Source organism: Electrona antarctica, assembly GCF_951216825.1.
Source record: "Electrona antarctica genome assembly, chromosome: 12".
Lineage (NCBI taxonomy): Eukaryota > Metazoa > Chordata > Actinopteri > Myctophiformes > Myctophidae > Electrona > Electrona antarctica.
This window is the reverse complement of record NC_136793.1, coordinates 32,857,347-32,884,138: the sequence shown is the minus strand read 5'-3', so window position 1 is coordinate 32,884,138 and position 26,792 is coordinate 32,857,347. Positions and strand designations below refer to the sequence as shown.

Here is a 26,792-nt window from a genome sequence, read left to right as displayed (position 1 = left end):
CTTATTGTCCCCTTCCTCTGCAGCAGAGTGCTAGCTGCACTGTAAAATCCTGAGTGTTCATTTAACTCGTGTGAGAGAGGGCATGTGTGCGTGCGTGCGTGCGTCTATGCACGCACGTGCGTGTGTGTGTGTGCATGCACATTGTTGTGCGTGTTGTGTGGTAGTATCACTGCACGTGCATCGTTTTCTATTTTATACCGTCGGCACTGTGTGGTTTTGTCTGGATTGTTCCGCAGATCGGTCCTGTACAAACTGGGTTTTTATGGTTCGCATTCAAGCCCTGATACCAATTATACAAACTATAAAAAATTTAAGGAGGACAGTCTTTTATAATTTAATCCTAAAGTAATAGATTCTATTAAAAATGCATGAGCGGAGCTTTATAGATGGAACTAGAATTAGTGTCTATCAAAGACTCCAGTCAAGGATGCAGGGTGAATGGGCAGCAGGAGGGGTGGTATCGCCTCATTATTCAAATAGGATATGATTACCACAGAGCTGAATCCCTGGGCCAGGCCTCAGTGGCCACTCTAATCAGGAAGAAGAGAATTCTAGTTGGGGTAATGATCATCTGCCATGATGATGTGAAATTAAATGTGTGGTGGTGTTGTTCTTTTCTTTTTTTTAAAGATATTCTTTTTTGGCTTTTTCTGCCTTTATTGATAGGTTGAAAGTAGGTTGAAATGGGGAGAGAGATGGGGGGAAGACACGGGCGAATTGGGCTTCAAGTGATGGTTTAAGATTTAGTCATGCTATCACTATACACTTTGTCGACTGACTTCCTTTGTCTTATAGCTTCCTTTGTTTCTCCTCCCTGGTGTTTCACTGCAGATTGTTTAGTCTTGTCCTTGCTGAAAGCGTGTAGAAAGTGTTCAAGCGTGAAAACAGGAAGCCTGCACTGCTGTAACTTAATGGTTCATGCGGTGAGGGAGTGGTAGACCTTTTACTGGCCTCAGTGCTCCTTGATTTACCCCACGTCACTTCCTGGACAGGTGAAAAACACAGAGAAGAAGTTGCGACTTTTCTTTTTCAGCACCCTTTTTACAACAATGTCACATTTAAACTTTGCAACCATTTGTATTCTCATTTTCTACAGCGACTTTGGCAATGGAGTGAGGTAAACGATTTTTCTGCACTGCAGGTTTTAGGGACTTCACATTGCAACTGAATCTTTTCTCACTATTGTGATTTGCATGAACGATTACAGATACAGATCAGGACAGTGTCGTAATTCAGATACGAAAACAGCTTCTGAAAGGGCTCCATATCTATTAACGTGCAACAGAAATTGGATTGAAAAAGCCAATAAAATCTGAAACCCTCATGAAGCTTATATGGATTTTAAGTTCTGCCTCTGAGGTAAATTCCTTTCCTTTTTGATGTAATGGTTGCCTGTTTGTGGAATAAATCCAATAGGCTAAATCGATCATCTCCGTGGAAAGGTCAAGAGGAGAGGCGCTGGTGTTTGAAGTGCTTATCCCATGGCGGAGTGCCAGAAATGTGACACCTCCATAAGAGTGGGTGGTGGCGGGCAGATTAGTGACGGACAGGGTGGCCCAGGGGGATGATTTAGGGAGATTCAGCTCTAAATGCATCACATCGAAAGAGAGAGAGATGAGGGGAGAGGCGAAAAAGTTTAAGCTGCCTACCCCAATCCCTATTTTCAATAGAAAAGCATATTAGTAGATTAAAATAAAAACAAAATTTAAAAAAATACCCAAGGGGAGGGCAATTCTCACAAGGACATGGGCAACAGAGGTGAATAAAAGTTTATATAAGTTTAAACTTCCTGCTTATGCTTTATATTAAATATTGTTTGAAGTCACTGGTAGGCTTCATCCCTCTACCTTCTAATCTGGACTGGAGTGGGTGGTTATGGGCAGCATCTGTGCTCTGAGTTGAAATGGGGCTCTCTCTCTCTACCTAATCCCCTATCCAGGGATCACTCGCTAGGGTGAAGACAATTACTAGCCTGCTTTCTCATGTTAATGGAATCACTAACTAGATCTTGCAAAAAGAGGGAAAAAATAAATGGAGGGTGGAGAGGAGAGACAATGTTGTAGAAAGATGACCCAGCTAAAATGGGTTTTTAGATTACCATTTAATTATTGATAGAGTCCCAGTTGTAATGCCTAAGGTCAGGATTTAGAGAGTATTTTCAGAGAATAGATCAAGCTGTGTGTGTGTGTGTGTGTGTGTGTGTGTGTGTGTGTGTGTGTGTGTGTGTGTGTGTGTGTGTGTGTGTGTGTGTGTGTGTGTGTGTGTGTGTGTGGGGGGGGGGGGGGGGGGAAATGAGGCAGATGTTGAAAGAGCACCAATGTCACTTACAGATCAGAAGCTACAGTGAGCCAGAGAGTCTACCACTCACCTTTTTATCACCTGCCTCCAGCAAGGTGTCAGGAGTGGGTTTAAATTGAATTAATATGCAAGAATTTATAGATTCAATCCCGTGGCATTTCTGCTAGGAATGGAACAGAATATTGCAGTTTCCATCTGCACTAATTACAGGGTCTTGGCAAGTGTTACCTGTCTCTTGTGAAGGACAAACCTAGTCACTGAGCAATAAGTCACGGAGCAGCAGGAGCTCATCTGCTAGAGAGACTACAAGAAGAGCGATGTCTTTGGGGCATTTTTACTGTGATATTTTTTGATGTGTTGAGAACGCTGACTACCTTGAACTCTGCTAGCAACATCAATAAACTAAACGACTTCATCCGACTTCCTTCTTCTCTCAGGCTGAGAAAAGCTAACAGGCTTTGCATGGCATGTTGACTCAAACTGGGACTGTAAAAGAGTTGCCGTGTGTGATTTATGGGTATATTAAAATCTAAAGTGTGACCAGTTTTAAGGTCTACTACATCATGGCACACTTGTCCGAAGTTTGGCAAATTCTTCTTTTCTTACTTGGCCTGCTGTTAATCATTGAACCTTAACTCACCTCAGCCCCTGTCTCAGTTCTCTTTCACAAGATTTTGGTTAATGGTGATAATAAATTGCAACAGGTGCATACTGTCATTACCCCTGAAACACCGATCTAAAACCTGGACCAACCCCCTGAAAGCTGAGAGCTACCACTGGGACAATGGTGGGACAATGTCTCTCTAATGTCCCACCAAATAAATCAATAACGTGGAGAAGGGTACATTATTTCACTGTTTATGGCAATGCCCAGAGATCATGAAGTTTTGGAAAGAAGTACTTGGTATATTATCCCAGATAATCTCAGAGGATATTCCTATTTGTCCACAACTGTGTATCGTGGGTATATTTCCTAATAACTTCAAAGTTAATAGTAAAAAGAAGAGTATGATTACGTACTCTCTTCTACAGACTAAACATACAATTGCACTCTTTTGGAAAAACCCAGACAATCAAGCAATGGTACAAAGAACTGTCAAATTGTCTTGCACTAGAACAATTGACTTTAGCCATTAAAGGGAAATCTGATGACTTTCAAGAAATATGGGGACAGTTCATGCGTTTTATGGAAAGCAATCCATTGGGACCTGTATTAGATAATCCACATTAATGTGGGGAGGAAAATGGGGACCATATCTCTTTTATTTGTTTTTGTTTTTGATTGTTGAGTTGTGTTTGTTATGATTGTATTTTTTATTTTTTTTAAACAATATATTTATTGACATTCTTTTTCAATTATATAAAACATTACAGTTATAGCTCTCTTGTTAATAAAATGTCCAGAAAAAACACAAACATAACAGATACACAAATACAATACAAATACAATAACAAAATATGATTGTATTTTTATTTCTTTTTTGTTATGTCTGTTATGTTTGTATTTCTTCTGGACATTTTATTAACAGAGAGCTATAACTGTAATGTTTTATATAATTGAAAAATAATGTCAATAAATATATTGTTTAAAAAAGAAAATCAATATGGGGCCGAAACTTATTATATCAAAATCCTTGAGAAGGAAAATATTATCAGTTTGCACCTTGACTTTTATCTTGGTGATGACCTCTCTCCACTCATTTCCCTCATCTGGCTGGTCAAACTCACTGATAACAACAACCTCTTATCAGCTGACTGTTGTCATAGAAAGTGCGTTGCCATTTGAAATCATTACAAGCTTGATGCTCCCCCCACTTCTTTGCCTAATCAGTTCACAGTGACACCAAGACCTTGCAAGTTGAGGCAGAAGGTATGTAGGTATGAATTATTTACACAACCCTACCACAAGTTCAACGGTCTATTCATTACTGGTTTCTACTTGATGTCTGTATTCCAGCCTACTTCGGTTGTAGTGGTTTTCTTGTGTTCCTGTTTGTTAGTTGGCATTCCAGTTAAAGACTGTAGATATCTGCTGTGGGAACAGCTTGTTGTTGGTGGGTTTGTGCCATCTGTGTCCATAGCCAGTAGGCGATTACCTACAGGAGTCTCACTTCCCACTGTCCAATTGGATTTCCCCCTGCCTGCGTGGTCAAGGCCAGCTTTGAGGTGGAGACAACAGCTGGAGAGCAGGCATTATGAGCTAAAGGGAGGACTGCTGAGTCTCAGCAATAGCATCTGCAGTCAATGCCATGCGGAGAGAGGCAAACAGCCTTGCTTGGTTCTGAACTAGTCTATGCTGTTCAACTGTGTCAGTTGTCAGTTCTAGATATATTTTTTCAACTTAAAAATCCAACAGAACCAAAAGCAACAATGCGCTTTGGCCAGTGGAAGGTAGAAGGGCTGGTCAGTGCTCAACAGGGATAACTTGAATTGGAGAGAATAATACCTGGGCAAGTGAGACTATATATCCAAATAAAATACTGAAGCCCTCGACTGGTCTGCACTCTGCACGTATTTGTTATTTTGCAGCAAAAGCACATTTGTCAAACATTGAATATATCATGAGATCAGTGGGTTTTTGAGTCTGGTGTATTTCATTGCCCTGTGGGCTTCACAGCACACTAATGTTATGCATGACTGAATATTGGATCTGTGACACTGTCCACTGAAAGACCCTTGAGTTGTCCTTTTTAGACCATGGGAATTGAGGGTCACCTAGGACCAATAGAGAGTGGTGTTTTAGAGGCAGGCATCAGCAAGTCAGGAGGAGAAATCACATTGTTTGAATTTAATTATATTCCATTGATTTATTGACCACCCATTAATAAGTATGCATTTGAAGGTTAGGGCATTTTTGCCAAAGCAGAAGTGGAAGAAAACAATCAAAACTAAATAGTGTATACTATGTACAATTAAAATGGAATAAAGAAACGTGTAAACATTGCAACTTAGAGGAAACTTACAATACCATTAGAATTGTGCATGTACTGTCAGTGTCAATGGTTAGCTTGGAATAAACTTTGGAACAAATGGCAGCAGTATTTCAATGTTCAATTCATTTGGTATAAAACCTTTGGCATAAATAGCAGCACATTTTTCTAATGTATTTAAAATGGTGCACAACTAGCAGCAGCTTTTTAAATGTGTTTAAAGGTAGTTGCTTTGTTTGTTTGTACTGAGAGATCACTCTGTGCAGACAGTGCACCTTTCCCTGTCTGTCTCCCCCCTCCCCTCTCTCACTGTTTGACTTCTATTTCTTCATACATTGACATGAACCTCTCTTTGAAGTTCAGGAGCCAAGCTGAAGAATGACAAGACAACAAACAATGAACAAAACCGTTAAAGACAATGAATGTCGTTTGAATATTCAAGTGACTCTAGGAGGGGTAGGGTAGGAGAAAATAGAATAGACCCCTATTATGTTGTTCTTGTTGTGTTAGACCATGAATAGATCTTTCTTTGACATACATCATTGTGCCATTTGCTGGGATAAACTTATATATTGAAATTTAAATTTCGAGATGCATCATCTCGTTTTAGAGGGGGTCCTCGGGCACAACACATAGACAAAACATTACCTCAAACACGTCAACAAACAACAGTAAGCATAACAACATCAACAAGAACATACACCGTCCTAGAGGCTCTCCCAAACACTAAAAACACTCTGTATATCTGAGACCAGTAACCTCTGCAATGAAACACCTTATAAACAATAATAGTAATGAAAATAATAATAGGGATAATAATAATAATAATCATAATAATAATAATAATAAAATAAAATAAGTATACATATCCCCACCAAACAATAATAATAATAATAATAATAAATCAAATCAAATAAAAATCAGAAACAACTACAGATGGGTTTCAGGTCGGCAAGCAAAGAAGCCTTGAAAATATTGAATGAGAAATTGTCATATCAAGCCATAAGTAATTTGAACTATGCTTTACAAAATAAGTACTAGGATACATTGAATGTTTGAGTTTTACCCCCAAAACAAAGTATTGTAAATGTTCTTCACTTTACAGTTGGTGTGCTGGTTGGTGTGTGGAGTGTGTCTTCAAGATTGTTCTTGTATCAAGATTTTCATGAAAATAATTAAATTTTTGAAGTAAAGCAGAACCATAAGAAACCTCAAGTGATTCTACCTAATTATAACCAGTAAGACGCCTGAAGGCGAGAAGTGACCTCGCACTGGCCATATATGGGAAGCGTGTCTTGAGTGTACACGGTTTGATGAGGTCAGATCAACATATAGAATGTCAGAACAGGTCAGCTCCATATATGGAGATCTAAGGGTGGCAGCGGTGGCAGTGTCTTGAGTGTACAGGGTTTGGTGAGGGCACAATATGATGAATATGATACTTACTGATATGATCCCTGATTTACTATCATCCCTGATGTTGTCATAGTGATGTCACGAGACCTGGGCACAATATATGGACACACACACACACACACACACACACACACACACACACACACACACACACACACACACACACACACACACACACACACACACACACACACACACACACACACACACACACACACACACACACACACACACACACACACACACACACAGGTTGTTTTGGCATATTCAGAACATCCTGAACATCCTGAACATCATATCAAGCTAGATTGTATATTCACTGGACGTGTTCCTTTGGAAGTACTGTCTAGTAGATATCAAATGCAAAGGGTGCTACTATACAGGCTATAATAGTCTGGTTCACTGCTTCCCATGCCCTTTATTTGCCATTAATGAAAACTGGCCCTGCACGAAGATGCAGCAGTTGGCCGTGAAGTCAATTAGTCCTCGTTGCTATTACAGGGTTGACATTAGTCTAGGCAGGCGTGTTTTGATTAGAGATGACAGGGTACTCAGTGCCATTGGACTGCCAGACATTCCTCAGCCTGCATCCCATGGGTGAAGCAATTGAAACTGACTGGAATATGGAACCTAATAGCTCAGTGTTTTTGCCAAGATGCCCCCCATCTGCAGAGAAACCTCCCATGAACACAGCTATAGTGAACACGCTACGCTATGTAAGCCTCAATAACTCACACTGTAGAGAAGATATAAGGCCGTGTTACCAATATGTTATTTCAACACTGTATATCATGGCAATAATAGTTAAACTGTGGGCTTTAACACACAAAGGCCTTTTGTTGTGCTGTTATTTATTGTGCTGGCGTTGGGCTGTGCAGTGCTGTTGGGTGCGCGCATCCAGGGGCTTGTATTGTTGGGGAATCGGTGACTCTTGTTTGTGGAGCTGGGAGGGTTTGTTAACAATGCCTTTTTTATGTCCCAGAGTGCGTGCCTGTCGGCAAATGTCCTCTCAGAATTTTCGTTTGTGTGTTTGTTAGTGGAAACCTCTCCCTTTGTTTGTGTGTGTGTGTGTGTGTGTGTGTGTGTGTGTGTTTGTGCGTGCCTGTAGATTAAGGTCTGTGTACATAACCCTGTCATTGTGTGCTCTGTCCAGTCTGTCCAGTCCATGGGCCAGTTTTTGTGTGTGTGTGTGTGTGTGTGTGTGTGTGTGTGTGTGTGTGTGTGTGTGTGTGTGTGTGTGTGTGTGTGTGTGTGTGTGTGTGTGTGTGTGTGTGTGTGTGTGTGTGTGTGTGTGTGTGTGTGTGTGTGTGTGTGTGTGTGTGCACAGTACTACATACACAGGTGCATGCAAGTATGTGCATGTGTGACCATGTATGTGTGTGTAGTACACAATATGTGTGCAAATGATTTTGTGTGGAAAGTTGCGAGCTGAGGGGGTTATACTGCCAGGCCATCCTAATGGGGCCTTTCACTCTCCCTCCATTCATGTGACGGCATGGTGACGGAAGGGGGGAGCTGGGGATTAAGGGGGTAGAGGCAGTGCCTTGTTAAAGAAAAAGAAAGGGTTTGAGTGTGTCGATTGGATTAACTTGTTTGGGCTTATTAAGAGGGGAGACACAGCAGCTTGTTAAAAGCGCTGCATGGGGCATCCCACAGTGAGACTGCAGGGTCACCATTCAATTAGGTTGAAGCCCCACCCCTGTTCATTGTGCAGGCTGGCTGCCAGGCTCCCGGACCATGGCTGTTCCTGGGGGGGCAAAGTTTTCTCAAGACGTTTTAACCCCAGATAGTGAAGCCTTGAAAGTGGCTTGATGATGGGTCAACTATGTAAACCTCAGAGGGACCTTCTGGACAACCTCACGCTTTCATATACAGATGAAACACATGCCTGCATCCTGACATGCATGCGTACGCACGCACGCACGCACGCACGCACGCACGCACGCACGCACGCACGCACGCACGCACGCACGCACGCACGCACTCACACACACACACACACACACACACACACACACACACCATTTATTCATCCATGACCACCTCCTTACTCCCCCGCTTGGCAGGATGCTTATCTGGGCAGACAGCTCTGGGTGCGGGGAGCCATCGCCTGTGATCTCTGCTGCAGTTTAAGACCTTTTAACTGAGAAATATCCCACCGCCAAGCCCACTGCCTCTTGATTCTAGCTTATTCCCTCATCTCCCAGGATCGATGTTCCACCCCCATTCCAAACCCTGCAGCAGAGTTAGCAGAATAGGAAAGAGCCGATAGGCAGGCTGGCTTTTGCGATATATCCCACATGGTGTAATAGGAGACCATCCACGAGTGGATTTGATGAGTGGTGTGCAGGTGATTTTGTTTTTCCTTTTTTCCCCCTTTTTGCTGTGTGGAGTCTTGCACCTTCACCAGGACCTTTGCAGGGATTGACCCAGGCATGATCTCACAAGACAGGTTGTTTAGGTCACTGAGGGTGCGGTAGGGTTGTAGGGGAGATAATTTCCTGCCTCTGGTAGACATCTGCTGAAGACTACTATGAGCCTATGGGAGGAGACGAGAGGAAGGGGGGGGGACGTGACAAACAAGCCAAAGACTTCCTCCGTCTCTCGCTCTTAAAGGCAGTAATAGGAGAAAATTGGTTCTTGAAATTGAATTGAAAAAAGTGGTCTCTTTTCAGTGCAGGATAATGCCTCAGAATACATTTGGTGTGGAGCAAATGGAGAATAATGGAGGGTAGTTACACGATTGTCTTTCATTTTACAAAGAGGGGGAGACACTGTGGAGGCATCCCCCCATAAGACTAGACTTTGGTCTCTATCAGCGCTGGGTGCCCCCTTCCTCTCCCCTAAACCACTATCCTTTAACAAATGGGCTGTGAGGGAGGGCTTGTTGTGAAATTAGTATCCTCACAGAGAGGGCATAGAGAAAGGATTTGAGTCTGTGAATAGCCAGTAATGAGCTCAAAGTGCTAGTGTGTTTGGGCCAGGCATGCCTGTGTGTGAGAGAGGAAATGGCACGGAGAGTGGGCTTTTTCTCATGCACCTGGCAAGAAAAAGAGTGGCCCTCTCTTTCCATCGGTGGTGTGTGTGTGCGCGTGAGTGTGTTTCTGTGCAGGTTTGGGCTCACTGCACTATATATTATGACATTAACTACACATTCTAAGGAGACGTTTTAAGTTAGCTATAGTCTGGCTAACCAACTGTGTAGTACAGCGTCAATGAGCTGTACATTATTACAGATTATATAACCACTAACCAGACTAGATAACCATTCTTCTCAAACAAATGCAGAGTAGTACAAATCACAGGGGTTTTATGCCATATTAGGTTGGACTGTATGTCACAGTCACATAATTTGCTATGATGAGAAAATATAGAAAACAATAGACCAATGTGGAACTTATAGTGACATTTAGATTATGAGAGGCATCCAAAATAATTAGCGTTTGAGGTTAATGCTTTGACATTTTAAAACAGCTTTCAATGTCCTTTAAAATTCAAAGGCACTTACAAAATAGTGTCATAACATTGTACTTCTTTTCCCCCCAATTTTGTTCATATTCTCCATCTCAGCCCTTTATAGTCTCATCAGAACTCTGTGCCATTTGTAATGGTTGGTAACTTGGTATGATTGAGGCATTTATAACAGTGATTGTTTCTTGGTAGTTGGGGTATTAAAAAAACAACAACTGGCGGTTTGGACCGCTATGCATGCGGACCTAACAGTCCTACAGTAGGTACTACATACTGTAGGTGTGAGGTCCACACACTCCACATCAGAGTGATCCGACCAATGTGTCATAGTGTTGGGGACTTTGTCAGAGTACCTATCTGTTTGCGGCTGATGCCATGAGGTTAGACAACACACTCCAAATGTGGGCGTAGCTGCACTGGGAGCTCCTTATATGGGTATGGCCTAGTCAGAGTGACATCATAGGTCCGCCCACCTGCTGGCCTGCCCGCAGATTAGCCTTTTTTTTTTCTTTTTTTTTTTTCAATTTACGTTTTATTGAAGATTAGCCATTTTTAATGTAGGATATATATATTTATTTATTTTTGCAAAAGATTTTTAGATGAACGAGAGATGGTGCTGGCTCTTTATGGACTGCCAGTCATTTAACTTCTAATCATTGTAATTGCTTTCTTTCTTATTAAAATTATAATCTATAAAACTAAGTAATGGACTGATGGCAGGTGGCTAAATGTTCATTTAGTGATTCACCGAGAAAATAAATAACGGGGGACATGCCTCAGACAGGCACATGAGAAATCATTTTTCAATAATCTGCCACGCATCACAGCAGGAGACACCAGCGCTGACAGCCCAGATGAAATATACGCCTGTGCTCTTTGTTTTTATATGGGAGGAGACTGGCTCAGATGAAAATGATAGTGTTTCATATCGATGCATTCTGGACATGAGACACAAACGCACACAGACAGAGGTTAAAAGCAACAATGTTTCATCCAGAGACAGCAAACGAAACATGGGCATGTGTGTGTGTGTGTGTCAGTGCGTGCATGCTAAGTTAACTAAATTGGCAATAGAAGTGCCTTTCATTATCACAGGAGGAACACATTCTGTGTCTTACAGATTTGTTTTAGCTGCTTTAATTTTGCCATGACAAGGAACTCGTCATCGGTCACCACTGTGCTATGTGACACTGGTACGTACCTGATGAATGATATGTTCCATCATACCCAGAGTCATTGAACTGGGACATATTGCGTCTTAAAAATGTGCAATCTGACACACTTTTAGACAGTCAGCATGCATGGGTGTCACCAAATTTGGTTTTAATTTACTGTTTAACTACGTGTCCTGTCTCTCTGCTATGGCTCTGATGGGGCCTTTTCTTTTTTTTGGTGGAGAGGACGCAGGCGGCACCACCGTCGCTGTTCTCCCAGAGTGTAGGGGGCTGTGGGGTGGGGAAGGGGGGAGAGGGTGTAGAGCCAGAGATTTATGGCCTAGGGGGAGATTGATTAGTGCCGTCACTAGCCCTGATGTACGGTTGGCACTCTCTCCCTCCCAACCCATCAGCATTTGCTCACACACACACACACACACACACACACACACACACACACACACACACACACACACACACACACACACACACACACACACACACACACACACACACACACACACACACACACACAGTGGCACCCGGTACATCGCACACAGCTACACATATATCCAGATACCTCACGGTCCCTCAGGCCCTTCGTGACAGTCCCCCAAAGCTGTCGCATGTAAAGTTGCAGCAGACAGACTGCTGTTTTCTCAACATTACCATTTTTTTTGCTGTCCATAGATAACGTCATCAATCACCAAACATACACGCTACCCCGAAAGGGGTGTGTGTGTGTGTGTGTGTGTGTGTGTGTGTGTGTGTGTGCTTGTGTGTGTGTACGTGTGTGTGTACGTGTGTGTGCGCGCGTGTGTGCGTGCGTGCGTCTTGAGGCGATCTCATGGATTGCAGATGAGGCTGAACGGATGTGTGGATATGCTGTTTGACACTGCAGAGTTAGCTGGTTGGCCTGAGCCCCTGGACAAGTGTGAACTGTGCAGGTGTGTGTTTATCATTCAGCACACAGAGCTGTGAGGCTGGCAGCTGTGGGTCTACTTCCCCAATTAAGTTGTGGGTGAGGATTGCGGCTCTACCCAGCCCAGAGCACAGCCCCTGACTGCTTACGGGACAGACGTTGCTGTGCCTTCTCGTAATCTCGCTTAATGCACTCACATTCTCTCTCTTTTCTCCTGTAGGTTGGCCGCAGCGCTCCCTTTGCCTGTAGTACTGTGCCCACCGCGCCATGTTGGCCTGTCTGCAGAGGAGGCAAAACCCTCCACCCCAGCATCCGGTGTGCACCAGCAAGACCCTGGAGCCGCCGCAAACCCTCGGAAGAAAATGTGAGTTCCCCCCCTGAGTGGAGGACGGGTGATGATGGGTGAAGTTGAGGGTTTCTCACCTTGTCTAAAAGTAGTGGAGGAAACAGAGAGGCCACTGTTTTTCTGTTGCATTTAAGCTTGACAGTCATACTGAACAATGGCAACGGACAACCAACCTTGACTGTGAAGTATGTAGACAGGAAAATGGATTTACTGTTGCTGTTATACACAGTAAAATCTGGAGTCTGCAGTTAACCCTGTAAACCATTTTTTACGCTTTCAGAATTAAATACACTCTGGATTTGAATGTGCATTCTCTCCTTGCAACTCAGAGGAATTCTAAACAGTTTAATTCGCTCTGCACTTAGACCTCGGATTGCCATCTTGTTTGGCTACTCATTGTGGAGCGGAGGGGGGATTGGGAGGAGAGGGGCTGTTTAGTTGTGCTGATTGTGCAGTCGTGGCAACAGGGCTGAACAGACACTGTTTAACGTGCCTTGCTGGCCCTGGGTGACCCTGAGGGTTTGTAAACATTTACAGTGTCTGGCCCCGGCCGTGCCGGCCGCCTGTAAAGCATGACAGCTGCTCTGTTTGCCTCCCAGAGCACCTCCCCTTGGTCCACGCACAAAACGGTGTAAGGGACGAGGTTGATGGAAACTATGCTATGGAATCGGTGAAAACTGGCTCCTCTGACCAGCAGCCTTGGGATTAAAATGAAGCAGCAGTAGGCAGTCAGGAATCTGTAAATTGAATTTCTCTCTAATTTGAGGCCATGGGATTAGCTGTTAACAGAGAGGGTCTGTTTTCAGACACGAGAGAGCAAGATTGAGAGAGAGAGAGAGAGAGAAGTCTGTTCTCCTTATAGAATGCTCCAGGAGTCCTTTGTTTACATGGCAGGCCTGCTAGCTACCTCAAGCCGATTAAAAGGGGATGGTGATGAAGAGCAGGAGAGCACTAACCTAGCAGTTTCTACCTCAGCTTAGAGAGGCTTAGCAGGAATAGCAGGCTGTGTTCCTCTGCATCACTGGGACACTGGATCAGTTCTGTACCTGACATAGTGGGGCTATAAGGGGAGGAACTGAAGCTCTGGCTGTGGTCTTGCTTCTAAGCAACTCACTGGCCAATTAGCTACTCCTCAATTCCCATAGGCTCCTACTATCAGGGGTGGAGGCAAAGGTTTACTGGATAATGTTACCGGCTGCACTTACGGTACAGTAGTTTGTCCGTTCTTTTAGATTTTTTTTGTGTATGTGTTGCTAGTGTGTTTGTGGAGGTGTAGGCTATATGTGTGTTTGTGTGCTCGTTAGCAACTGTCTGTGAGAGGGGGGAAGGGAAGGATGGAAGGAAGGAAGTATGATATGGAGAGAGGCAGACGGATAAACAGAGCTCAGAGTGCATTTGGAAGGGGCAGCTCTACAGCGGAGTGGGGTTCAGCCAGGTTCACTAATGAGGTTTCAGGGAGAGGAGAAGTGAAAGGGAGCACGGTGAGGAACTGTGTGAAATGGAATTACAGATGGCAAAGATGGAGAGAGCCAGAGAGAGAAATAGAGGGAGTCCTCAATGGTCGTCTTAATCGATTCCCTCCTTCCAATTTCTACAGGATTAGCCCACTTCCTCTCAGGGCACTTTTATTGAGGAGCAGCCAGAGGGAGTCAGAGCTTGAATCAATAGAGAAAAAGAACAGTCTCTCCTTGGTCTCCCCCTTCAGTGACCCCCCCTGACTCTCTCTCTCCCTTCCTCCCTCTATCTCACTGACACTCTCTCCCCATGTCTTTCTCACCACCTGTTAAACCCTTTGATTGAAAGATTACCACAGCGCCTAACTTGAGGTTCATAATGAGTGTGTTGGAGCATAATGGCCTCCTTTCTGTCCCCATGGAGGTGAAAGTGTAGGATTTCATCTTTGTGTGCAGCCTTTGGCCTCAATGAGGCGATTGTTCAGCCAGGCCCAGAAGGGGTGCGGAAAGGCAGATGTTGGCTTTGGCCGGTGGAAGAGTGGGCATGCTCATCTCACCATGCTGAGCAGGTCCCTGTGATTGATCAGTCGTGGCCCAGTTTGCGAGACAAGACAGGAGGGGGTTGTGGGTAAGGTGACCTGGGCTCTCAAAGGGAGTCTGAAAACCAGAATACGCCGCACAAGGAGAGAGCGAGAGAGGGAGAAAGCATGTGGAGGAGATTACGAGGTAGTGCCGAAGAGGTGAGCTGTGTCATTTGCATCTGCTGTCCTTTGCACAAAAGTGGAGGTGTGTGTGTGTGTGTAGTGTGTGTGTGTGTGTGTGTGTGTGTGTGTGTGTGTGTGTGTGTGTGTGTGTGTGTGTGTGTGTGTGTGTGTGTGTGTGTGTGTGTGTGTGTGTGTGTGTGTGTGTGTGTGTGTGTGTCTTTCTGTGGGGGGAAGCTGGGGCAGGGTAGCTGGGATGAGAGTGTGAGGAGGGGGGCATGAGGGTATTAGAAAAAGCCCCTGCATGCAGATGCCGACAGGCTGCACAGTTCATTGATGCGACTCCCATTAAAAATCCCTCATACCCTCAATAAAAAAGGACTTAACTGGCTCTACCATCAGCTGGAAGCGTTCAGATCGGCTCGCCAGACAATCAATTTCCCCCGAGCGCACAGAGCTTAGCGGGAGAAACGAGAGGCGGAGAGCGGGATGTTTCCATTATCACAGCCCCTCGCTCTGTCTGGCTAGGCTGGAGGTGGGGGTGGGGGGGCAAGGGGGGAGTAGGGAAGAGAAATGAGTGGAGAGGCAGGGAGATGAGGAAAGACAGACAAGTAGAGAAGAGAGAGAGAGAGAGAGAGAGAGGGAGGGAGAGGAGCTGGCTTTTCAAAAAGCCATTGACCGCCTGCCCTTAAAAATATCATATTGGATTAGCCTCACAGGGGCGGCCTTTTCATATATTTTTTTCCCTGGCCATGGAATTAAAAAGGAGTGCAGAGCATTACTTGAATTATAAATCATAGCCACTTGCTTTCAGTGTGTCCAAATTCTCCACATACAGTATGTGGCTCCACTCTCCAGTGCCAGCCCCTGTCATTTTTAATTAAATCCCCCCTTATGGGTGACATTTGTAGCATGCCCCCCTCCTTCGCGCTCCCCGCCACATCTCCCTACCGCTGCCCTAGATGGAGACATGAAAGGCGGAGATGGCAGTAGAGCCAAGGCCTCTCATTGTGCAGGGCACAACGTCCAGTCAAATGAGAGACACAAACCCTGCAGTAGTGGGATGGACGCCACTGACCATGGCCACCCGTCAGCCACTCCTAGCCACCCTCATGACCCCTCTCTCCCCCTCAATTGCCTCCGCCAGGATTGGACTCAAGTTCCAGGGAGCAGGTCAGGAGTGAACGTCCCTGCTGCTCTAGAGCAGGGGTTCAACTGAACGGCTGGAAATTAAGATTTTCTTGTGACAGTTAGGCTACATATTTTAGTAATATTACAGCTTACTTGTTTTAATGAGTTGGTTTGGCCTGGTTTTGGAACAGGCGGATTCAATCTTGGTTTGATTGGGACAAACACAGCAACACCATATGCTCTGTACGTGCTCTTCTCGCATTTGTATACTTAAATCAAAAGTAGTAGGCTAAGTATATTCTAAAAATTACACCCGAGTGAAGTGAGGGGCGCTCTTATCATCTTTTTATTTTACCCTGACATACATACCCAACCGACTCGATCGCATTGCACCGATCACAGTACCTTTTACTCACCCAAGATATCATCAATAGCCAATAAAGGCACATTATTTTTGAGGGGCGCTAGCCCCTCTTTAGTTCAATGTTTGTTTTGTAAGCGCATTGATAATGAAGAGATAATGTGTAATTTACGTCATATTGTCTCTTTATTGTTAATGGCGTTTAATGTTTGTGTTTGCACCGTTTGTTGAGTTAGACTTTAATTTATTAGCGCCCCTCACTTCACACAGGTGTGATCTTTACCTGACAATACAACGACTCAAACTTAATACATACAGGTATGTTTTACATGTAACCTCTATTAATCTAACTCTAATATATTAAAGTCTACCTCATGTTGCTATGATTAGGTGATGTAATGATGATGTAAAATAAACGGTGTCAAAACAAACTCTTCTCTTTATATGTTAATGTTTGTGTTAGGGACAAAAGCGTTTTTAAAACGAAACGAAAATCTCACCCGTGTGAAGTGAGGGGCGCTCTCATCATTATACATCATCATACATCATCTCATGAACAACTGAATTTATGTGATTGGTTGGTTAAATTTGCGTCATATTTGCGGACATACTTTATTTGGCGGACCTAATTTCTCCTTTCATTGTCAATGGCAAATATTGAGACGTGTGGGGACAAAAGCTGTCACACCCGTGTGAAGTGAAGGACGCTCTTATCATCGTACATCATCCATTCATTGTCAATAGGAATTTTGTGTAGGACACAAATGGCAGATTTGCTCGTCTACATATGACGTCAATTCTCCATTCATTGTCAATGGGAATTTTGTGTAAGACAAAAATAGCTCGTCCACATATCACGTTCATTCAATGGGAATTTAATGTTTGTGTAAGATGAAAATCAACACTATCAAAAACAGATTCAATTCGTTATTGTGCTTCTACTGAATTAGGCCTAGTTACCCCCCCCCCCTCCACACACACACAGGTTGAGAACCCCTGCTCTAGACGCCGGGGAGGTGTGGCAATAGAGAGTAACACTGACATGGCTGGACAGAGGGGCAGCAGCCCCCACTGCGTAGAGTGTATATCACTCCCTCCCAGGCCTAGACAGCAATTATTGTGCCACATGTCAACTGGAGAATAACAGGTCCAGAAGCCCTCTGCTGACTGGGAATCTGCAGTATTTACCGTATATTCCCCAATTATACACTACTAGACTTTAATTTGTTATTTTTATTTGTCACTCCACAATTATTTAAATTAGTTTCAAGCGAAATTTATGCTGCAAGGATGCTAAGGCTAATGCCATAATGTTCCTTATCCTGTCATAGGTCATAGTCGTTAGCCATGCACGTCACTACCACTGCTGCATCTTCTCCCTGATTGGATCAGACTTCTGGTCCACCTGTGTTTTCCCATCATTCCTCAGTCTAACCCAAGCAAGACCTGTTGACAACACGCACAAGCACATGAACGCACACATACAAGAAAGTGCGTGCAGCACTGCACACTTTAACAGTTTAACTTAAAAAATAAATTAAATAAATAAATAATAATAATAACACCAGAGTTAACCCCCAGATTGTGTCACAGGCTCTGTGACACTATCCAGCAGGCCTGGAGTGCCAATCAGACAGGTGTAGATGAGAAGGGAGAAGGCCCGAGAGAGACTATATCCTAGGTTCACGCCACGTCAGGCCAAGTTCTGCCCTCTGCCAGCCTGATCGACAGAGACAACCTGGCCATGTCACACACAGCCCCAGGACATGACACGGGGTTCACCTGGGGATTGGAGCTTTCCTAATAGCCCTGTGACTCTGCGGGCAGAGTTGCTAGAGCCATTAGTTTGCTCTCTGAGTCGCTCCTCCTAGCCATGGAGACTGAGGATCTGTGGGGGGGTGGGGGGGGGGGCTTCAGGTAATGACCTCCAGGCTACTGCTCCTTTACCGTTGTGAGACTTAACAATAGAATTAGCCTTCCGTATCAAATTGCAGTGGAGCTTTCTCCGATATGGAGAAAAGGGGACATCTCCTGTAGAATATTTAAATGTGGTCACAAGTGGCAGCAGAAATAACAGCTTTTACCCTGATTGCGGAAGAGAGGGATAAAGTGGAACTGTGTGGGCGGAGAGAGAGAGAGAGAGGGAGAGGGGGGGAGAGAGAGAGAGAGAGAGAGAGGGGGGGCAGATCCACAGAGGAGCTGCATGCACTTGACCTTTTTCCACTGATTGAACTTCCTCATTTCAAGCTCCCATTTGGAATTCCAAAGAGTGCCCATGGAGGCTGTCATTATTCCAGTGTGTAATAGGGAAATAGAGGTCACAAAGTGTTTTTTCTTCTTTCTTTTTTTCTTTTTCTTTTAATGGTTTAAAATGATTGACAGCTGTTCAGGCCTAGCTCTTCATGACCTAGACCCCTGCTCATGCATTCTCTTTGTCACAGTTACATAGGTTTAGGTCAGCCTTCTCACTTCACACTTTGACATGCTGAAAAATCATTAGCCAGAGTTTTTGCTGTTTAAAGGTGGTTTTATAGAGACAGAATCGGCCTTTACCTTGTGCTGCTACATTCACAGCCTATTCTGTCATGCCAGTGTCACAGTGCTGGCACACAGAGTATCATATCCGGCTGGTGGCATCCCACAGTGCTATGCCTTCCCTCTGCCCTCTGCCGTCTGCTTTGAATGTGGGGGGTAGAGCATTCTTATTGCCTCGGGAGCGGAGCACTAGGAAGAGGGGCCCTGCTTTAGTTTTTGTCTCAGTGGGACTTGGGTTGAAATACAGGTTCCAGGTTCCAAAGCCTCCAAGCTGGCATTTGGGCATCCCAGGTGCAGGGCAACAGTACCCGCTCTCGCTGGCTGCCAGAGAGCAGGAGGGTGGGGGGTGTCCATGGCCCCTGCTGTCCCTCAGGAAATGACACACTGCTTGTGCCATCTCAGAGCGGAGCCCACCGCAGGCTCACAGTGAGGGGCATTCAGGAGGTGTCACACGATCCTGGCAGGATTGTTAACAGCACTGCATAGAGTGGTCTCTTTATTACAGATACAAAAAACACACTCTTGTGAAGTGAGCGGCGCCCACTGTGGCCGCCACATGACGTCACTGCTGAAAGCAAACATAAACAAGTCCATAGATGGGGTGAGGTTGCCAGGTTGGTAAAAAAGGGCCTTTCTGTGTGGAGTTTGCATGTTCTCCCCGTGTCCCCTCACATGTCCCCTCACATGTCCCCCCCATGTTCCTTCCACGTGCTACGTCCTACCAGGTGATAAGAAGTGGCCTCCTCACTCCTCATGCATTGAAGGAAGCATGAGCTCAGTTTGGGGCTCTTCCCAGGTTGGCAGGTCGCCCGGGATTACAGCTTAGGCAATGGGTTGCAAAATCGTGGGATAATCACACCGTGTGAAGTGAGGGGCGCTCTTATCATCGTACATCATCATTCTCCATGCATTGTCAATGGGAATTTAATCTTTGTGTAGGACAAAATAAGCCAATTTGCTCGTCTACATATGACGGAAATTCTCCATTCATTGTCAATGGCATTTAATGTTTGTGTAGGACAAGAATCTACACTATAGCTGAATATAGGAGGGGCTAGCGCCCCTCAAAAATGTAGAAGAAAAAAATCATAACACATCATCTCATTCTGGCCATTCACAATTTGCGTCCTCGCTTTTGTCTTCAATGTTTATCTTTACGCAATGTTTGTGTTTACACTCTAGTTTATTTACACAACACTCAAAACTAGTCATAGGTTGTGGTAGCAAAACAATGTTTGTGTTTACACAAACCCTCAAAGCTGGACATAGGAGGGGCTAGCGCCCCTCAAAAGTCCATAGACTTGGCTGCCACATGACGTAACTTCCGAAAACATATTTCAATGAAAGTCAGTCTCCTCTAATAGATTGCAATTTGGACTGGAAAGGCATATGGATATGATGAGAGCAAATTGGCCAAGAGGCACAATGCTAAATATCATCACCTTTAACTTCAATTAGTGTAGTTGTCTCATCTGACAAGGTCCATCTTTACTGGATAAAAGGGGTGTTTATATGTATTGTATAGGTACAGTATGTGGCTTGAGCGCATTGTTTGCCATCTTAGGTTTCAGAATTGTGTCAAACGTGTGACATTGCTATTGTGTTTCTTTTGCTGACCCAGTCTGTCAGTTCTTGCTCAGTGAACCCCAAGGTAAATTACACTGCACCTCTGAGCCTTCAAACTGACTTTTGAAGTTGAAAATACAATACAGGTTGATGTGATTCAGCCCAGGACCTACAAGTGTAAATCAATATGGACAGAATGGGCATGCATGTGCATTCTGTTTCCCAGTCTCACATTTCATTGAGTCATTCTATCTTTTAATGCAGTGCTTCTCAACATTTTTAGAGGTCTGGACCACTAGCATATTTCGAACAATCCTCAAGGACCACCCCACTTCCCACAACAATATATTTGTATATAAAGAGTCATAACACAAAAAATCCTACTTCATGACATTTTCTTTATTGATATACCAGTAGGTATATTTTTGAGTGGTGCAGCCACTCCATTGTCCAGCAATGTGTGTCTCTGGCTAGGTCCCTGGCTGGCTGGGTCCGTCCGAGCACGGAAATAGCATTTTTTCACCACCAAGTGTCACTGTTGCACAGCAACACACACACACACACACACACACACACACACACACACACACACACACACACACACACACACACACACACACACACACACACACACACACACACACACACACACACACACACACACACACAGTACAGTACCACTCAGTTCGGGCGGGTCTGATTTTTTAAATATATTTACCTAAGGTACAATATATATTGTTTACATGTTAAACCATTTTCCCCATGGACAGCCTCAGCCTGTAATTATACCGTGGGCCTCTAGGTCTCATTGAGTCATAATCCTTTTCACCACATGAACCCAATTTCTTGGCACGTTATAATAGGTAAACATTTGCATTTATATATATATATATAGTCCATAATATATTCCACAGGGTTTACCTGGTTAATGTCTTCATGTAGTCAGTCAATCTTTTAACATCTTTTGTACATTTTTAGAAAATTGGTCTATGCTTCATGTTTTACAATCAGTCTTTTGGGGTTACTCTCCTCTCCTCTTTTCTTGTTGGCATGTGTAGTGCAGCGGAGAAGCTTGTTGTCTGTGCAGTGTTAAATATTAATTGGGAATCAGTGGAGGACTTGTCTCCTAAATGATAGAACAGAAGGGCCCAGGCTTGCCTCAGGCAGCCTGCAGGCATCTTTCCTCTTCCATTTACCTGCAGGCCTGCGCACCAGCGCTTCCTCCAGTCTGACAGGCCTGCCCATGCGCCCCGGGTCTCCCCTCCCTCCCTCTCTCTTTCCTTCTGCTGTTCTCAGTGCTCTGGTTCCTCTCTTATCTCTGTATGCTCTTACAATCTCTACCTCTCAGGTCCTCTACCCCCTTTACGTACGTACATACATACGTACTTATGTGTGTGTGTGTGTGTGTGTGTGTGTGTGTGTGTGTGTGTGTGTGTGTGTGTGTGTGTGTGTGTGTGTGTGTGTGTGTGTGTGTGTGTGTGTGTGTTGTGACTGTGTGGTGTGCCTTATGCGTCTGTACGAATGTGTTTGCCGGCGGCAATCGCCTCTGCATGTAGACTTGTGAGGAAGTAGCCCAGCAGTGTGACACAGTCTCTTAAGACATGACCATGACCGGGAGAATCCCAGCATAAATATCTCAGGTCAGGAGTTCTGCTTGTTTTATTTTTGTTGCTGTGTGTTTTTTTCTCAGCTTCATGTGTCCCACGTCTCCCTCGTGTCCTCTCCCATTTGACTCTCTGCTTCCTCTTCCTGGAGTCTCTTGCAGGGCTGCTGGCCCCCAGAGTGAGTCTTTCTCCACAGCCTCTCCTGTTTGTTCCTCTCTATCAGCCCTGTCATTGCAGAGGTGTGTTGAGACAAAACAACTGGCAGAATGGGGCTTGTTGGTGCAGCAGTGCGCTCTGACCTGCGGACGGCCCCTCTGGACGGGGCCAGGGTTAATTAGGCTCCAAAGGCTTTTGTTTTGGAAATGAAACCAGCCTGAGTCTGTGTTGTGTTTTGGGCTCTCTGTCATTTTGCACTGGAGCAGAGCTCCTTAGAAAGGCCTGTGTGAGGGCATATTGTGTGTGTGTGTGTGTGTGTGTGTGTGTGTGTGTGTGTGTGTGTGTGCGTGCGTGTGCGTGTGTGTGTGTGTGTGTGTGTGTGTGTGTGTGTGCGTGTGCGTGCGCGTGCGCGTGTAGGGATGGGTGTTGGACGTTAACACAAAATCCTAAAGCCTCGAGGGGGAGAGGAGGCAGGAGAGGGGCAGGGATATATGGAGGAGAGTGCAAGGGGTGTGGCTGACTCTGATGCCATAGGAATGAGTTCACAGGCTTCTGAGCACAGGCCTAATCGCACATGACAATATCGGCTGGTGTGCCAGTCGCAACGCATAACCAGGCCGCCGCTTGTGCTGACTCGGTTATTTGCTGATAAAGCTCTGCTTTCTAGACCATGCTGTGTGCACAATGAGGGTGGCCCAGGCAAGCCCGCAGGCAGGCTCGTCATAGTCGGTCCACAGAGGGCCCATGTGCCCCTGTCTATAAAGAACCACCACAGGGCCCCTCGGCCAGACTTGATTATTAACCAGAGAACAGCCGTGTGATGAATACGGTCAATTTTTCCCCCATTTCTAATCTATTATGTTGGCCATGCAGGGCCATAAATTATTACAAATGGAAAGAGCCTCGTGAAGCTCATGCTTGAAATGAGGTCGTGGCTGTGGGCTCTATTCAGTGTGAGATTTTCAGGGTTGTTCTTTTTTTATTTATTTTTCTGTTGAAATGCCATTTCGGGCTGTCATGGGAACAAACACACTGCAGGCTTATTCTGTGTGACAGTTTTGTTTGTGGGGAGTTTGCGTGTATTGTGGGGTAAACATGTTGCCCCACTTTCCTTTTTGTGTAGTGCGTGACTGTCCTGCGATAGGCCTGACATGGCTGCTGACTGGCCTGCATTCCTCTGTGGCTCAAAGCGGGCCCTGCTTAGCCACCCGCTGATGTTGTTCTTGCTGGCCAAGCAGGGCCAGTCAGCCCTATCGTCTGTAATTAACGCCTACATTAACCTCATCTCCTTTCTGTTTGATTCTCCTCCAAACATACCACACTTTTTATAGCAGAACACAGAGCTGAATGGCCCCCGGAGAAATGAAACGGGACAGGACAAATTAATGTGCTTTAACATCTGTTAAATTACTCACCTTTGTTGAGTTTTGTGTTGGCGTTATCATCATCTCTACCTCTAACGCTGATGATGATGCTAGCGATGCTATGTAGGGACAACTGGTCTGTTGTGGTGGTGTCAGTGTTGTTAATGGGGCAGGAATGCAGGACGTGTCCTTTCCCACGCTGTTGGTTTTCCTCTGCTCGGCGTGTCAGAGACAAGGCTCTGGGCAGGCTAGGCTCGCCTAATGCAGCCAGAGCACAGACAAATGGAAAGTGACACTTGTGTGTGTAGAATGGTATTTGTGGTGACGCTTTGACTACAGATAATAAAGTGTTCGCCCTGAGGTGATTTCGCCCGGCAAGCACCCCCAATGAAACTCACTTACTCGGTGAGGGAGACAGAGGAGACAGGGAGGAGGGTAAAGCAAGAGAATAGTACAGAGAATGCAAAAAGAAACATAGAAAGGAGGTAAAGTGTAGAGAAGGAAGGAGAGAGCAAACCAGACATTGTTTGTCAAAAGATTTATATATCAATGGCCTTTTGATTAAGAGAACGGTTTGTTTGTGTAGTGCATTGTTGTTTTATGGGGAAGTTAAAAGAAAACCTGTCTTTTTACCCCACCTAGTCTATTAATGGTACCCCATGTATGTACTCATGTCATGGTTCCATTAAAATCACTTTCAACTTAATGTCCCTATATTGGGCATGTCTTCATAGGCAAAAGAATAAAAAAAGGATTTCTTTTTTAATGTTTAAAAAAAAGAGACGTATTGTGAGATTGCAAATAGCAAATACGGCTATTTTTGCTTTTCGCTGTACGTCGAAGTATATGCCAGGTGATTAGTGATTAAGTGATTAAGAAGGTGGTAAAATGAATCTTGGAAGACAGAAATGTTAAATGAGGCAGCCTATCTTCCTTATTATACTAAAACACATGAATTGACATGAACCAACAGTATTGTCATAATTTTACATACTCATTAGTGATGGTGACATTGAGCTTTTACACACACAAAGCTTAACTTATCATCAGGGATTTTGATGATTTATGGCTGACAATACAGTAAGAAGAAGAAGAAGTAGAGGTCACATTCATGGAGTGACTGTTTGGATCAGCTGTGTGTGTGTGTGTGTGTGTGTGTGTGTGTGTGTGTGTGTGTGTGTGTGTGTGTGTGTGTGTGTGTGTGTGTGTGTGTGTGTGTGTGTGTGTGTGTGTGTGTGTGTGTGTGTGTGTGTGTGTGTGTGTGTGTGTGTGTGTGTGTGTGTGTGTGTGTGTGTGTGTGTGTGTGTTGTCTGCCACACCATGTGTACAGAGGGGTCCTTCAGGATCAATCAATTCTCAGTAATTTCCCCTACAGCCCATAAAAGGCAGGTCTGTCTGGAAGGAGCATGAGGTTGCCACATCAAACCACCTAATTAATTTTCATGGTTGATTCAGTAACATCTGGTTTTAGAGATAAATTCTAACGAGAAAATGTGAACACAACAGTACCATGGCTATATAACATTTTTATATTTCTTTGCAGAAACCCTTTTATAGTATAAACCCAATTAGGATTTTTAATCACGTTTGTCCATTATCACGAGGTACACAAATGTTCATGATACATATCTTTGAATTTAAATCAAACTGGTTTTAATCAAACGTTGTTCAGATAGATAGTAACTGACACTGTTTATGTTTTCTGTTTTCCACCCTGCTACATCTTAACCATTATCTGTAACTGTGGCTCTTATCTCATACCCAGCACACTGTACTAACACATGTACTATTCCACCAGAGGTTAGCTAAAAGGACCTAGTACTTCAGGCTTTGACTGTGTGACGATGAACTAGAGCAAATTAGGCTCTCAATTTTGAATTTCTTCTGTCTGCTTAGGCAGGAAATAGATTGATTAAATCTTAGATGAGATTTGCTTTAATGAAATAAAAGATTAGATTTGGGAGTCATGTCCAAGCAAGGTTTTATTTTTATTTTTTTTATCTCCCATTGTAATGGCTAAATCCATTTTTGACATTGTGCCATGACTGTGTGGCTGTGATGGATCAGTGTGCAGATTGCAGAAAGCCCTTAGCACTCATGTTCATCTCCATTTGTGAATCATGATGGTGCTTAAAAATCCAATCTGTGATTGCAGTATGTCGCCCCCTGTAGGACCGCTTTCTGTCCACCTTTGAGTTTATTGTCTCCACCAGGCCGAAGGCATGGGGAGAGTATGTTTTGCACTCTGTCCGTCCGTCTGTCCGTGGGTGTGTCCACCCGTCCGTCTGTCGGTCTGTTACCAGCTAATCTCCGGCACCGTTACCCCGGTTGATGCCAAACTTTGCACACACTCCCTGGATGCCAACGACGAACCTCTGCCCCAAATTTTCCAGAACGGCCTGCTATAGCGCCACCATGAGGCAGATTTTCACATTTTTACCTATAACTGCACCGATCTGTGTGAAACGTTGCATGCACACTCCCTAGAGGCCAAGGAAAACCCTTTGACCTGCATTGTTCACATCTGCCACCAGGAGGTCGACTTTTGTAAAACACATTTTTTATATTACTCCTCCAGATTCTGTCCAAAAATCCCGCAAATCGTTACACAGTATCTCTATAGTCATGTGCTCAAGTCGGATCTGTCCGATATTTCATATTTCATCCTAACATTGGCTTCCAAAGTTTGCAGGATTGGCCAGTTGTGAACAAAAAGCCTCAAGTCATGAACGCAGTGTGCAATTTACGTGACATTTTCACGCACTTTCCTACTTGGCTGAGGAATAAATCCCACCCTTTTCACATTGGCCTGTTATAGCGCCACCAACAGGTGGATTTTTGCAAAACAAATTTTGGAACAAAATGCCTCAAATTATCCAATTGCCATCAAATGCATAAGAAGAAATGGCACCCTTTTTGGTTTGCAAATAAAAATAATTTGTATTCATTCCATTTACCAGTCAACCTCTTTAAGAATGTATGTATGTGAAGCAATCTAAACTCCATGCCTCTAGAGAACACAGATAGGAGTGAGGTGAGCCATAGATTTCCATCATCTACAGACATGCATTTGTTTGATGAATATGATGACACAGGCAACAGTGAACCAAATAGGGCAATCGCAGTTAGATTTGTATCTTTGCAATTATAGATAACATAACCTGCCTTCCAAATTGCCTCCAATCTTTCTTCCGTGTTGTCATTCAGGAAATCAACCTTGAGATGGACTGAGGGAAATGAGGGTTCCTAAAAATGGGATTTCTGTTGTCAAGCTAGCAGCAGGGTTCTCATTTTCCCCCACGTGCACTTGAATTGATTATTACTCTGGCTTAGGGCATATTCAACATGTCTGCCCCCTGCAAGGCTGCTCTACTCTGTTGATC

At 44.4% G+C, this 26,792-nt stretch overlaps 1 protein-coding gene across 2 annotated transcripts in view; it reads left to right on the top strand.

Moving 5' to 3' along the window:
- The window catches only part of fam222aa (family with sequence similarity 222 member Aa), a 51,572-nt gene that overhangs the window by 14,641 nt on the left and 10,139 nt on the right, over window positions 1-26,792 (top strand). The window contains exons 1-2 of one of the 2 annotated variants that reach the window (XM_079516481.1): window positions 4,149-4,168; window positions 12,412-12,555. In XM_079516481.1, the coding sequence (XP_079372607.1) occupies window positions 12,459-12,555 (97 nt within the window). In that variant the 5' untranslated portion in view covers window positions 4,149-4,168; window positions 12,412-12,458. Of the gene's footprint in view, window positions 1-4,148; window positions 4,169-12,411; window positions 12,556-26,792 lie in introns of those variants that run through there. The other variant, XM_079516480.1, reaches the window with a different exon arrangement.